The 16,183-nt window shown below is 38.6% G+C and overlaps 1 protein-coding gene across 1 annotated transcript; it reads right to left on the bottom strand.

Annotated features, from left to right (window-relative positions):
* Positions 1 to 2,230: 2,230 nt before the first annotated feature.
* On the bottom strand, positions 2,231 to 14,829 carry LOC118830008 (ribonuclease 8-like). The gene is made up of 2 exons (XM_036736875.1): positions 14,778 to 14,829; positions 2,231 to 3,528 (listed from the first exon to the last, which is right to left on the bottom strand). The coding sequence occupies exon 2, from the start codon at positions 3,508 to 3,510 to the stop codon at positions 3,031 to 3,033; it is 480 nt and encodes a 159-aa protein (XP_036592770.1). The 5' UTR covers positions 3,511 to 3,528; positions 14,778 to 14,829; the 3' UTR covers positions 2,231 to 3,030.
* Between the last annotated feature and the right edge of the window lie 1,354 nt (positions 14,830 to 16,183).

The following is a 16,183-nucleotide window of genomic DNA, read 5'->3' on the forward strand; positions in this document are numbered from 1 at the left end:
CTGACATAGATTGATGCACCATCAGCTCAGTGCCTCCCTTCAGAGAACGAATTGGTCCACTCTCTTCTAGGTCACAATCTTTCCTATATGCCCCCAATATGCAACTCTTTGGCATGTTCCCCTCTCATCAACATATGTCCCATGTTCAAAAATGGGGGAAAACTCCTCCCTGTGGATATGTGAGGTAATATTCAATTAGCCAATTAAGCATGTGTGGTAGCCATTTGACCCAGTTTTCTCTTCAACCCTGACGATTATCTGGCCAATTCAGAACAGTTTTCCTAAAATCCTGAAACTGAGGCTTCTGCATAACCACAAACTCCATTCCCTTAGGCTGAGGACTCTCATCCTGGTTAATTTTTATTACTTCTTTGCTTAAGCTGACACTTAATTAATTATTCTGTGGAACTCAATTAACTCTTCTGTGGAAACCTAACATTTACCCATCTCTCATAAAGCCTTCCCAGGAAAATCATTTATTGATACACAGAGGAAAGTATCTCTATAGGACACATGGGCTTCTGAGTGCAAGGCATTTCCCACAGTTACTTAGTGGCTACAGAAGTAACCTTTCCATGATGCCACTTTTTCTGGATTCTGGAGCCATAATGTTTGTGACCAATATCTCTCACCTTGGCTTCAGAAGGGTCATGCCACTATTTAAACCTCCCTTTGGGAAAACCCCCGACTAATTAGAAAAAGAAGATATCTACTTCCTGCTACTTATCCCTGACTCCCACCTTACCCTTTCCTCCTTACTATAGCACCAATGCCCCAGCTTCTTTTCTCTTTTAGACCTTTTTGCAATAATTAGTAACAAAAGAAGCAACCTGGTGCAGTGGATAGAAAACTAGTGTGGAGACATGAAGACTTGGAATCAAGTTCCATCTCTGACACACAATAACTATGTGACTCTGGGCAAGTCACTTAATTTCTTAGTGATCTAGGCAACTCCCTAAGCCTATAAATTGGAGAGAAAGTGAGGTGGAGGGAATTCCTTCACTGGTAGAGGGAGTTCCCTTAACCAGGAGTTAGTTCCCTATGCTAAAGAAGTCATAGGTCAAATCATCCCTTTGCTTATGAAAGAAGATTCCCCATAGTTGTATGCAAAAAGGCCTTTATTGAAACCAGCACAACACATCTGGCTTAGTCCAGCTCTTGCAGTACAGCTCATAGAGGATAAGCATCTTTCTCACTTTCACCTATGGTATATTAATCAGCAAAGACACTGTTAACAGGATTTCTACGGAGCCAGTCTCTAACCTGAGAATGCTCCCAGTGGCACAAAGCAAGCATAGGGACAGGAGTGACAGTAATGAAGTAGTTTAATTAATCAGTTTCAGAGTGAGGAATGTTCTCTTAGCTGAAGTGAAAGCACAGGTTATATACCTAAATCACAAGTGGGGAAGGAGGAGGGAAGGTGGACTACAAACAATCTTTTAGTGGTTTCCCACAAGAAACTTATCAATCCCACAATGCAACAGTAGAGTCAAGTGTTTGGGGGTCAGGACCACTCCGCCTAGAGAACAGAACCAGAGTTCTGTGATGGGAACAGGTTCTACAATCCTTGATGCACTTCACTTAAGATCCAGTGACTGTGAGTGTTGTTGGAGTTTGCATTAATCAGTTTAAGCTGCATTGCGAGCTCTGACTCCCAAGCCAGAGAGGCAGCTTTTGAGGAAACTATATTATTATTATGTTCATTACACATATCAAATTGATTAGTATGAAAATTATGAATTCCCTTCTCAACACTAATTTCTTCCATTCTCAGGATTAGATAGCTAGAGAGATAATACATAGGTTGATTGATAGATTCAATGTAGGTAGAACTATAGTTAGATAAGTACAAGGACAGATAGAAAAGCAATTTTAAGATGTTTAGTTTCCCAAACTAGATGTAAAAAATAAATTTAACATTCATTTTAACTTCCAAATTCCATTCCTCCCTCCATCCCTCTTTTTCCCCTCCCCCCTCCCTGAGGCAGTAAGTAATCTGATCTAGGTTATATATTTGCAATCATGTAAAACATATTTCCCTGTTAGTCATTTTGTAGAAGGAAATTTGAAGAGGGAAGAAAGGAAGGAAGGAAAGAAGGAAGGAAGGAAGGAAGGAAGGAAGGAAGGAAGGAAGGAAGGAAGGAAGGAAGGAGCAAGGCAAAGAAAAGGAAAAATTGTATGTTTCAGTCTGTATTCAGATGCCATCAGTTCTTTCTGTGGTGGTAGATAATATTTTTCATCATGAGTGCTTTGAGATTGTCTTCGATCATTGCGTTGCTGAGAATTACTAAGTTATTCATTGTTGCTCATCATACAATATTGCTGTTACTGTGTACGATGTTCTCCTGGTTCTGTTTGCTTCACTCTGCATCAGTTCATGTAAGTCTTTCCAGGTTTAGAAAAGCATTATTGACCAATTACTAGGTACCAGTCACTGAAGATAAAACTATAAGCAAGGAAGATAATCCCTGCCCTCAAGGAGCTTACATTTTAAAGAGGGAAAACCATAATGCAAAAAATATGGGGGAGTGGTACCCAGAATCAGAATATCCAGAGGTGGAAAAAGATATTATTGGAGGATGAAGAAAGGAGTGTAAGCAGCAGAGTGAAGAGATGGCCAGAAGCTAGAATAAAAGCATACTTATCTACCTCCTCCTTTTCCTTCTACTTGGATCTAAGGTGTTAAGGAAGATGGGAAAGGTGAAGAAATAGTGAGGAGTGGGAGAGATAGATGATTCCATTCCACATCATTGCTAGGGTGGAGAATAAAGGAAGTCAATTTCATCTCTAAGCATCAGGTTAAAGAGTAACAGGGGAATCTCATGCCCTGATAAAGCCATCCAGAAAGGCTCAACCCCATAAAAACCTTTTCTAGGAGAATTCTTGATATATTCATGGGAAATACAGGATTACTGAGATTTGTGCAAGAAAAAAAGCAAGAGAGCAGATTTGCATAGTGCATCTTGACGCAAAAGTGCAAAATAGTGGGAAAATTAAAAATCAAGGAGATATAAGTATGGGGTCTGGCTCCTAAGCCTTATCCAAATGCACAGGAAGCAACGTACTTCTACTGCGGTCTGCTGCTCTGGGTGGATCACAGGCAACAATAAAGTATGCCTGTTTAGGTCTGCCACGGTACCGGCAGGGACGAGTGCGAGGGATCCATTCACACCTGGTGATCGGAACAGTTATTGTACTATTATGGCAGTTGGTGCGGGTTACATTCCTTTGAGTATGGGTACAGTTGATGTTGGGCTGGAAACAAACCATGATGACATCGTTAAGTGGGTAGTGCAGGAAGCTGTTGATATCTTTACACCGACTGAGATGCTGATTGACTCGTCTCATCTCATTGTTGCAATATACATTGTCACTGGGGGCCCTAGTCTTGGGATACTGCACATGCTGCTCATTAAACCACTGAGCTGGAGTGAAACCAGGAGGAGCCCCTTCAGTGACCAGGAACGTAGTCACACAAAGTCCCAGCAGCAACAGTTGGAAAGTCGCCATCAGAGTGAGCTGTCTCTCCTATAGAGGTTTAATAAAGAGAAGGATAAAGAACATGAGGAAGAGGGAACAAAATATCCACTTGCCCTCCCAGCCCATTTGCTATGTGACTCCCAAGGTATTATATTACTATCTCTTGTCATCCCTGTCTCTCCATTTGGCCAGTTGACCATCAATTTGATCACCCTGCAGACAAAGCATCATATGAAGCAGCGTATGGAGAATTAATGGGAAAAGGTAGACGAGATTATACAGAAGCTACTCCAAAGCAGAAAGAGAGCATCACTTAAAATGAGACTACAGACCCCTTTTTACTTCAGGATGTCTTTGCTTTTCTCTACTAGTTGTGATGGCAAATGTTCCAGAGGTGCTTAAAAGCTAGGCCCTTTCTAATATCAAGGGGCCTTGTTGGACAGTTCCTTGGATTCCACCACCACCTCAAATTCTCCAAATACCAAGACAGAATATAAATGTTCTGGGTAGACCATATCTGGAATATGATGTTCAATTCTGGGTTCCCTGGACTAGGGAATACAATAACAAGATGGAGAACATCCAGAGCAGGGCAACCATGACTGTGAAGGATGGTGAGTTCATGTCACATTGGATGAAGGAACTAGAGATGAATATCCTGGGGAAGAGACAGGTCATAGGGTCAGAAATATAGAACTGGAAGGGACCTCAGAAAGGGCCATCTAGTCCATCTCCTTGGGCAGGGGAGACATGACAGCTATGCTCAAGGATTTCAAGTTTTGTAAGGTGGAAGGGGGATTAAACTTTGTTTGGATCCAAAGGGAAGGATAAATAGAAATGGATAGAAGTTGAAAATAAGCAGATTTAGGCTCAATGTCAGCAACAATTAAAATTATCTAAGAGTCAAATGGGCTGCTTCAGGAAATACTGGTTTAGTTCCAACTGGAGATCTTCAATCAAGGACTGCATGACCATTTGTTATATATATTAAATTCAGACATTCTTTGGTGGTCTGAATCAGATTAGTTGATCCAGAAGCCTCTTTCAACTGTAAAATTCATTGATTATCTGATATCTCCCATGGATATGGATATGAAATGGATATGAAAACTTGTTGTCCACTGGATCATAAAAATGAAATACTGCCAGGACTTTCCCCCATGAACCATCATCTTCTCTGAACTGTTGCACCTGATGTTTTGAATCCAGCTGTTGGCTTCATGCTTCTCTCCATATTCCCTTCATATTTCTTGGACTTGTGTTCCAAGGTGCCGAGATCTCTTTGGATGAGGATTCTTTTAACCAGTGTTGTTAATGGTTCTCCCAGGCTTGGTAACCCATTATTCCGAATTTGATAAGCACATCACAGCTTTTCATAGTCATCTCTACCTGCTTTTTTCCCTGGCCTCCTTCAAGATTTGTTTCAAACCCCACTTTCTGCACGAGGCCTTTCCCAGTCCTCTCTTTCTCACACCCAATATGGCACTGCTAGTGCTCTCCCTTTGAGATTGCCTTCCAGTCATGCTGGACATATTCTAAATGAACATATATATTTTTATGCTGTCTCTTTTGTGGGAACATGAGTTCTTTATGGATAGGCATCCTGCCTCTCTGCCTTTCTTTCTATTCCCAGTGCTTTGCACAATACCTATCATACAGTAAGAACTTAATAAATGCTTGTTCACTGACTAACACAGTCCGTTCTTTCCCATGGTGGACCTGAATAAAGCCTTTTAATTTTTTGTGAAAGTCTTGGCTAGTAACTTAAGGGAAATTCTAAAATAAAACAAACCTAAAAATCACAGGACCGATGCCTTATAAAAGATGAAGATTGTGTCCTAAATCATCTTGACTCCAGCACTAGATTACTATGGCTTCCTGAGGTAGATACTACCCATTTTTATATAAGTATTGAGGCCTGACGTTACTAAGCCAATGATGATGCTTATAGAGAGGGCTAAAGCATGATTGCTCTCTACTTGCAGAACAACCAATGCTTACCTCTTTTCTTTTTTAAAGATGGCATCCTTTCATATTCTTCCCACCAAGTTCAGGTATTAAGGTGTTCCTAAGTGCCATTTTTCCTACCTACTTCACTGTCTCCACATAATGGAGACAACATCTGTCTGATTATTCTTTTCTCTCAAGAGGTTTTCACTTTAAAACTGTCTTGTGGTTAATGGTACCACAAAATTACAGTAGTGACAGATACAAAAATCAAAACATAATCCAACAGTGGTAATGGAATCATTATGCTGTTTTCTCTTCACAGGAAGTTTAATTGTCTAGGGGGGTGGGGGGAGGGTAGAAAATGTATCTTACAAAGATTTTAAAAGTATTACCAAAGAATGTATGAATAGATCATTATTCTAAACTGATGATGTAATGAGGTCATATGATACAATGGGCAAAAAACTCGGCTTAACATCAGAGAATATATATGCGAATCCTGCCTCTGCTGCCTACCATCTGATTTGACTTTGCTCAAATCACTTAATCTCTCAGACTCAATTTCTCCCTCTGTCACATTATTAAGTTGAACTAAATGGCCTCTAAGGTCCCTTCCAGTTCCAAGTCTATGATACTTGGGTGCTATAAATTCTATATGTTCTGAGGTGTATCAACAACCCTGCTAGCAGTCTCCATGGGGGTACAAGATCCACCAACAACCAGCACCCAGAAAGCTGCCAACACAGGTCCTTTTGATCTGCTTCACTTAAGGAAAGCAACTTCAAGGCGTCAACAATACCACTTTAATCCAGCATACAAATAACATCCACCCAGGTCAGGGGAAAAAGCCAGCACCCTGAACTACAGACCAAATACAATTTTAGTTATCAATATCTGAGTGTTCAGCCAGGGAGCTCATTACAACAGCTGGCCCAGAGTCATGTGCCACTCTTGCTGTGGCTAAGAACTCCCAGAGAGAATGCCAACCTCTGTGCTTATAAATCCTGTTGAGGGCCCTGAGGGCGCTGACCTCACCCAGGCCTGGTGTGGAGAAGTTCTCCATCCCCAACATCACATCAGATACAAATCAATGACTCCCAATTGTCTCAGTGCTGAGAAATACAAAAACATCCCACTTTATCTGCTCCATTCAAGTAAAGGCCAGAATCATTAAAGGTCAACAGCAAAAAGTCCCACCTTAATTACTACTGCATGAGGGAATGTGCAGTAAAAGTAATTAAAGTTGGGTAAGGACAGGGGCAATTATCAGGAACCCTCTCTTAGTGCAATCCTGAAAAATACTTCATATCATTATAATACCATGGTCTTTTTCAGCATTTCTCAGTCCCACCTCCAAATGATCCCTAAGATAATTTCCTTCCAAACAAGTCTTGAAATGCAGACAAAGATTTCTGTCAGGAGACAGCTATGGTGGGTGGCAGTGGGGAGGGAGGAATGCTGAGCTGGGCAACAGAAAATACAGATTCATCTCTTGGCTCAGTCCCTAGCTATACGATGATGAGCAAGTCATGGAAACTATCTGCTGAAAATGGATATTGTACAGCTAAAGAATTGTAAACATTGTATTAATAAAGGCTATTGGCAACATGATCACTCTCATTTGTGTAGGCCCACAGGTCATTTCTCAACCAGTCAATCTGTTTGATTAGGATGGACTTGGCCAGACTCTTTAACTATTCTTGATAAAACATTTTAAAAATTAGATTATTATGATGTGACATAAGTAAAAGTATTTATAGTAGTTCATTCTATCTGGTCAGCCTTATAAGACCCATAGCAGTCATTCTCTAGACCAGAAACCTTGTGCAATCGCATAAGGCAGATTCATTAGTTGAACAAACCTGTATCTATGCAACTCCAACCTGGAAGACCTTGGTAGACCACTTAAGGTCCTTCATAATTGGCCTCCAACCACTAAATCTGTACCAATTTCACATTTCCCACCCTCAAATATTCAACATTCTGGCCAAATTAGCCTATTTGCTATTCTTCCTATATGACATGCCATCTCCCACCTCCATGAGTTTGCAGAGGCTGGTGCCCATGCCTATAGCATGCTCAGTGCTCACGTTTACTTCTTAGAGCATTTTACTGGGGGCACTGAATAAAACATTGGACTTTGAGTCAGGCAGACTTAGTTCAAACATTACCTCAGATGCTAACTAGCTATGTGACCTGGATAAGCCTCTGGACCTCAATGACCTTATCTGCAACATTAGTATAATAATAGCACCAACCTCACAGCATCATGAGCTAACACAGGGCTGTCCAACCCTAGGCCATCCCAGGGCTGGGCTTCCTACCTGGAAAAACTGAGTATAATCCTCCTGGGGAAAAAAAAGATATTTAATGAAAATATAAGACTTTCAAGAATTCCTGATAAAAAAGGCCAGAACTGAATATAAAAGTTGACATTCAAACAGTAGACAAGAGAAGCATAAAAAAGTAAACATAAAAGAGTAATCATAAGGCACTCAATAAAACTATTTATATTCCTGTGTGGAAAGATGATACATTTAACTCCAAAGAACTTAAATCATTATTAGGGCAGTAAAAAGGAGTTTACATAGATAGAGATCATGGCTATGAGTCAATTATGTTAGTATGATCTCCAAAGAAAAATGGAGTGAGAAAGAGGAGTGCAGTGGGAGAAGAGGGAAGGGAGAGGTAAAACATAGGAAAAAAATTTCTCACATAAAAGGGGCACACTGGAGTAGCTAGGAGGTATGGTGAATAGAGCACGAGCCCTGGAGTCAGGAGGACCTGAGTTCAAATCAAGCTTCAGATACTTGACACCTACTAGCTGTGTGACCTTGGGCAAGTCACTTAACTCTGATTACTTCACAAAAAAATAAATAAACAAATTTAAAAAATTAAAAACTATACAAGTACATGTAGGGTAAAAAGGGGGGATCAATTCAAAAACCTTATTCTCATTAGAATTGGTTCAAGAAAGGAAGAACATAGATGCACTTTCAGTTGTGTATAGAAATGTAACTTACCCAAGAGGGAAATAGGAGGGGGAGGGGATAAAAAGAAAGAGGGGGTTGGAGATGGTAAAAGAGAGGGTAGAGTAAGGGAGGCAGTGGTTAGAAGCAAAATAGACTTCTGAGGGGGAATAGGACAGAAAGAGAAAGAGGAAGAAACCAAAAAAATGAGTTGGAGGGACATATATAGTAATCATAACAGAGAATGTAAATGTGATGAGCTCACCCATATAATAGACTCAAATGGCAAAATGGTTGAGAAAGCAGAATTCAACAATATGTTGTTTATAAGTGACACACTTGAAACAGAAAAACACACATGGAGTTTTAAAATAAAGCGCTGGAGCAGCATCTAATATGCTTCAGCTGAAATTAAAAGCAGGGAGGGTAGGGGTAACAATCATGATCTCAAACAAAGCATAAGCAAAAACAGATCTGATTAAAAGAAATAACCAAATAATTATGTGTTTCAACAATCCGGCTAGCAGCTGCTGTGGGGGTGAAAAACCAACAACAGCCAGCTCGCAGAACGCTGCAAGCCCAGATTCTTTTGATCTGCTTTACTAAAGAAAGCAACATTAAGGGGTTAAAAATCTTATTTTAGTTCAGCATACAAATAACATTCACTTAGTTCAAGGGAAAAAGCCAGCTCCCTGAACTTCAGAGAAAATACAAACAAATTACAAACATCAAGAGACAGACCAAATACAATTCAGAATTACCAATATCTGAGTTCAACCGGGAGGTCGACAAGGGCTGGCCCAGAGTTATGCAATACACTGAAAAAAGAAAGCCAACCCCTGGTTTTATATTTCTTGTTCAGGGTCACACATGCGACTCACCCACGTGACCTAAAATTGCCACAAAAATGCAACTTATACCCATGTGGTCTAAGAACCTCTGATGTCACAAACATGTCACTCAAAACCATGTAAAGTAGGTGTTCCCTTGAGTCAAGGAGGTCATCAAAGACTCCTAATTTAATCAAGGAAACAAAGGCCCAAGTGCTGAGAGCCCATTGTTATTCCCAATACATTATGCTCAAAGGTACTATAGACAATGAAGCAATATCAAAAATTTTTACAAGTTATTTTAACAAAAGCCTCATTTCTCAAATATATATTGAGTATAGAACTGAGTCAAATTCGTAAAAATAAATGCTTTCTCCTCAGTTGATAAATGGTCAAAGGATATAAACAGGCAGTTTTCAGAAGAAGAAATCAAAGCTATCTATAGTTACATGAAAAAAATGCTCTCAATCTCTTGTGGGGTCTCTATTGGGAAAAAGCCATGAAACACAGTAAGAAATGAAAGATGTAACTTAAACTTTGTGAAAGGTGGAAGCTCAGACATGGTAACTTGTTAAAAATCATAATTCAAACACTGAGTCATAAGTTAGACAATGTGTTAGTTAGCAGTCATAACATGAAGACAGTGACCCATACATGATCAGTACATGACCAATACACAAAGCTGGGTTTGGGCGTTTTACCCAATTGGCAACATTGGCTTTAAGCTCAAGCTTGGAGATGAGCTCATTACTAAGCAGAAACCCAAAATATCCAGCAATCAGTAGTGATGTGCTTTATAGCTCCACTTCCCTTTGTTTGATTTCTATAATTACCACTGCACTTTTCTAGGGTCTTGCAGGGATTGATCCATTATCGGGACAGTTTTCATCTGGCAGCCTCCCCAGACTGGCTTCTATTGTAAGTAACCAATTATGATTATTAAAACCATTTATTATACTCTATATTTAATCGTAATGGAGTCTTCAGCTTCTTTCTTCAGTGTCAAATTAGCTTTTCTGATTGGGAAAGCTGAGCATATCCCAGTAAACAGGGACGTTGGCCCTTGGAAAGGTGCAGAGTTCCCCAGCCAGGAGAATTCCAGACTCTACATCTCTGTTAATTAGAGAAAAGCAAATTAAAACAACTCTGAGGTACCTCCTCACACTTAGCAAAAATGACAAATGCTGAAGGAGACAAGGGAAAAATAGATGTACTAATGAGCTACTAGTGGAGTAGTGAACTGGTTCTACCATTCTGGAGAACAATTTGGAACTATGCCCAGAGGACTATAAAACTGTGCATACCCTTTGACCCAGCAATGCCACTATTAGGTTTGTATCTCAGAGATCAAAGCAAAAGGAAATGGACCTGTATGTATAAAAATATTTATAGCAGTTCTTTTTGTGTTGCCAAAGATTTGGAAATCAGGAGGATGCTCATCAACTTGGGAATGACTGAACAAATTGTGGCATATGATTGTGGTGGAGTACTATTGTGCTATAAGAAATGACGAAGGGGATAGTTTCAGAAAAACATGGCAAGACCTATATGAACTGATACAAAATGAAGTGAGAAGAATTGGAATTGGGTACAGTAACAGCAATGATGTAATGATGATCAAGTGTGAAAGATCTGGCTACTCTGATCAATATAATGATCCAAGACAATTCCCAAGGACTCATGATGAAAAAAATGCTATCTACCTCCAGAAAGAGAACTGGCAAACTCTGAGTGCAAATTGAATATCATTTTCTCACTTTATTTTTCTTGCTTTCTTTTGAAATATGGCTAATAGGGAAATATGTTTTGCATGATGATATCATATTGCTTTCTTTCTAAGAAGAGGGTGAGAGGTAGGAGGGACAGAGAGAATACGGAACTCAAAATTTAAAAATGAATAAGTAATAAATTTGCATTTAAAAAAAAACAAGTCCAAATCAGAGTTTATCTTCTCTCCCCTACTCCCATCCCAAAATATATGCCTCTTCTGAATTCCCATATTTCTATAGAAGACACCATTGTCCTTCCAGTCTCCTAAGCTTGAAATCTCAATTATTCTTCATCCCTTACTTTCCTTCACACTCCATATCCAATCCATTAACAAATCTAATCATTTCTACTTCTACACATCTCTCACATCTGACCTTTTCTTACTGTTTACATGACTACTACATTAGTTCAGGCCCTCATCACCTCTCTCCAGTGATATTTCAATGGCCTCCCTGCCTAAAGTCTTTCCTCTTCTCAATCTGTCCTCTACACAGGAGCCAAAGTGGTTTTCCTTAGAAACAGTTTGGACCATGTTATTTCCTTATACAATAAATTGTGATAACTCATTGCCCCTAAGATCAAGTATAAATAAAAAAGAGGAAAGAAAAATATTCAGAAGGAATTGTATATAAGTAGGAAAATTTTGAAATTAATAAATTTATAAAATGAGCAAAATTTTGAAAGTGTGGATGTTTTATATACTTTTAAAAAATGGTGTGAAATGCAGATTCACGAAATGTCCTGCTCTGTGCATGACAACACCTTCTCTCTGTCTCTCTCTCTCTCCCCTCTCCCCTCTCTCTGTCTCTGTCTCTCTCTCTCTCTCTCTGTCTCTGTCTCTCTCTCTCTCTGTCTCTCTCTCTCTCTCTCTCTCTCTCTCTCCCTCCCTCTCTTTCTGATGTCTAAGTTCACAATAAACAAAACTAGAAATAAAAAGTGTTCAAGGGACAATTGATCAGAGACACAGTCTCGAGAAATGCATTGATAGAAAGGGGCAATAACTGAAGGAAGAAACAGCTACCTGCAGATGGACCCACAAGCAGCAGAGATGAGATTCAGCTATGGACTCAAAACAAAACTATTCCTGACAGTGAAGAGCCATGCTTCCAAACAGAGCAGATCCTGAGAACCTAGCTGAGCAACCTGTGTAGTGTTTCTAAAGAGAGAGATTTGTGAGGAATCCGTAAGGAAAGAAAAGAACGGTTCTGACTACATCCTCAAAGGAAAGAGTAGCAAATGCCATCCTGATGGCTGAAATATACATATAGAAACAACAAATAATTAAATACAATATTAGCCGTTAACCACAAAAATTCATGGAATGAAGCTAATAATTCCTCAGAGGAAAATTTCTATCTATGAATACTTATGTTAGCAAACAGTTTTAAATATCAAGGAAGTGAGCATATAATTTAAAAGACTAGTGTTTAAAATGGAAATGTTTTACATAATTGCACATATATATAAGATTGTTTAGCGCCTCAGGGATGGAGGAGATGGGGGAAGGGAAGGATAGAACTTGGAACTCAAAACTTTAAAAATGTTTTAAAAAAAGTTTTTCATGTAATTGGGGGAAAACAAAATATTATTTAAAAAAGAAAAGACTAATGTTAAAAAGATTGGGTAGTTGTTTGGTTTGTTTGGGCTTTAGTTTTCGGGTTTGTTTGTTTTTTTTTTTTTTTTGCCTGAACTCTTCCATCAGGAACTGTTAGCAAGGCAGCAGTCACACCCAAATGTGTTAGGGCCAGTGCTCTTTACACACAGCTATCCTTGTTGGCAGTACCCAGTAGACATCCTGGCAACCTCTTGGAAGCCAAATGATACTAAATAAATACCCTAAATTTTGCTCAACAGAGAAAGAAGAGCATTTAAAGAGGGTTGCTGAGTACATCTCCCAGAGACCATACACAAAACCTCTCCAAGATGATAGAACCTGCTGGAAATTATGATCTGCTAGTATAGTCTTCAAGAAATCCTCTGCATACCAAGATGTATCATCATGGAACTTGAAGGGGAAAGGCATTAAGTAATAGCAAAGTTACACGGCAACCTAGAACCATCTATGTTTTCAATGTTTTGGTGATCATTGTGTCCTGTAATTCTCATTGCTAGTTGTGTTCTCATATATCTATGTAACAATAATCACAGCACAGAACCAGAAATAGGCCATATCTACTTTCCTTAGAACAGCTAGCTAATTACAAAGAGACTGACCAGCAGGAAGATGGCAACTAGGTGATAAGATATTTAGCACTGGTAAGACAAGAAGGAAAAGAAAAAAGACAAAATCATCATCATTCCTGTGAAGCCCACTTCTCCCTCTACAGTCAGGATGATAGGTTGGTGAGAGAGTGGTTATTAAGAATTACAGATTTCAGTTCACATTCCTAAATGGGAAGATGATATTTGTAACTCATAAGACCTCTCTCATTATTAGAGTAGTTAGAAGGAGTATAGACAGATAATGGATAGATAGAAGGATGGCACAGATGTGAGTTGGATATGAAAGGGTGATACCTAAAAAATAAAATTAAAGAGTGAGAGAGGAATGTACCTGGAGAAAGAAAAAGGGAGCAATAGAATGGAGTAAATTATCTGACATAAAAAAAGCAAGAAAAACCTTTTACAATGGAGGGGAAGAATGAGAGGTGAGGGGGAATAAGTAAACCTTACTCTCAACAGAATTGGCTCAAAAAGAAAATAACATACACACTCAATTGGGTATAGAAATCTCTCTTACCCTACATGAAATTAGGGGGGGAAGGGGATAAGGAAAGGGGGGTGGTGAGAGAAAGGAGGGCAGATTGGTGAAGAGGCAAGTCAGAAGCAATACACTTTTGAGGAGAGACAGGGTGAAAGGAGAGAGAGAGTAGAATAAAGTGTGGGGGGAGAGATAGGCTCTGATAAAGGCTATGTTTTCTTTCACAACACGACTATTATAAAAGTGTTTTGCATGACTGCACATGTATAACCCAAATGGAATTCCTTGCCTTCTCAATGGAGGGGAAAGAAGAGGGGAGAGAGTTTGGAAACCAAAATTTTAAAAATCAATGTTAAAAATTGTTTTTACATGTAACTGGGGAAAAAAATAAATACTAAAAAAAAGAAACACAGATTTCAGATAATCTATAAAATTCAATTTAAATGTTAGCACTGTAAGACTGAGATCCTTATCTTGGTACTAGGTATCTTTTTCCTACCTTCTCCCTTGCTATGGAGGACTCCTTTAGACTAGAGCCAAAAATAAATTAGATTGGGATAGAATTGAAGCCCTTGCAGTTGGTTCCCCTAATGAGGAGAGAGGCAACCCCAAAGCTATAAACCCAGAGTGAAGGTTACAGATCTTGTCCAGCAACCTTTTTACACACTGTTAGTTGTTGTGTGAGAAATGAAACCAAGACAAAAGGAAGTCGCAGTAAAAGAAAAGATGGTGAAAATAGTGGAATAAGCAAGATCTCTGCATATCTTCCCAAATCCAACAACCCAAAAAATCAGCTAATGCACCAAATCTAGAGACAATAAAACTTTAACACAAAGAGAGAAGACAATGGGAACCAACTCTACAACAATCTTAAAGCTTTTTAACTGAAGTAACAGTGTAGGAATGATTCAAAACTTTCACCACCACCTCCCCCCTCTTTTCTGCCTCAGACCCACATCCTGAACAAACATACCATTTCCTTTTGGAGAGTTAATATGGTTTCTATCATTTCCCCCCTGGAATTTAGCTAGTCTTACTGTTCATACCCTTCCCCCAGGAGCAACATATTCACCTAACCCTGTTGAAGAAGGTAAAGTCCCGAATGGGAGACCCAGCAACAGATCCAATCCTTGTGGAGGTGAATTTGAAGTCCAGCTTCAGTTGGTCAAATAGAGTCTTTTAATATGGCCCAAAAGAAGCTAATCAAACACCCTTCATTGCCCAACCTAAAGTGAACTTTGAAATTATCTGATCCTGGTGGTTGGGGCAGCAGAAAATAGAGAAATTGTGGTTAGGAGGGGAACCAGAAGTATAGCCACCAGATCCAACAACACTTTAACAGAAGGCCAACAGAGAGAGTATAACAATAAGTCACCAACTATGTCTGGGGAGGGGCCAGAGAGTGAGGAAAATCATCAGTGAAATCTGGTACTATCCTTCTTATCATAAGGCAAATAAGGCATGCAAAAGAGTTCTAAAAGGCCAACTCACAAAGCCAAAGGATAAGAAATATCCCTCAGAAGAAAAAAGGAGATTCACAAAGAAAGAAAAAAAAATGAGAAAGAAAAAAGAAAGAGTGAGAAAGAGAAGGAGGAAGAGAGGAAGATGGGAAAGAAGGGAGGTAGGGAAGCCTATGAATTAAAAAAAAAAACAACATGGATAAGCAAAAGTAAGTGTAGAGATTATGTGCAGATTTAATAGAGAAGGGAGAAAATCAATATGAAATATTTAAATGGAGGAAAGTACATAATAACAATTACAATCTTAAATCATAATGGATTAAATAAGAAAAAACAAAATTTGCTACACAGAAGAAGCAGAACTTTAAAAAATAAGGACATACACAGATTTTAAATAAGAGACTGAAACAAATTTTGCTATGACTAACGATATTCTGAAAAAGAGAAGACTAAATATGATTAAAGTTAAAAATATGAGCACAATTTAAAGAAGGAAGTTACATAATTCTTTTTTTGAAAAGAACCACAGAAAGTGAAATAACATAATTCTTAATTATATATGCAACAAAATACATTGAGTATCTAAATTACTAAAAAGAAAAGCTAATAGCATTACAAAAGACATAAATAGCAAGTATAATTGTAAAAGATTCTAATGCTCTTTTAGAGTTCAAAAAAATCTAATAGATAAACCGAAAGGAAAGCAGAGATGGACATTTGAAAAAATTATGGTGCTAGGAATTGACTGGTAGTGATAGAGATTAAAAAGAAAAGAGTGTCAATAAAATATCAGAAGATACATAGAAGATAGCAGGAGGAAGGGCAGGAAGGAGCACACAAACAGAACAGAGTGGTTACTAGCATGTGAAATTGAAATATACTTTAAAATACTTTATAGTTTAAAAAAATCTGTATGTAATAGCAATTTATGGTTTCATATAAAGTCCTCTTTCTGTTCTTTTTTGTATGTTGAAGCGTTTATATTTATTGATGTTTTAAAATTCATAATAAAAAACAAATTGT

Source organism: Trichosurus vulpecula, chromosome 8 (assembly GCF_011100635.1).
Source record: "Trichosurus vulpecula isolate mTriVul1 chromosome 8, mTriVul1.pri, whole genome shotgun sequence".
NCBI lineage: Eukaryota > Metazoa > Chordata > Mammalia > Diprotodontia > Phalangeridae > Trichosurus > Trichosurus vulpecula.

Excerpts from the sequence above, each read along its gene's own strand:
- LOC118830008 (XM_036736875.1), bottom strand. The coding sequence starts at position 3,510 with ATGGCGACTTTCCAACTGTTGCTGCTGGGACTTTGTGTGACTACGTTC.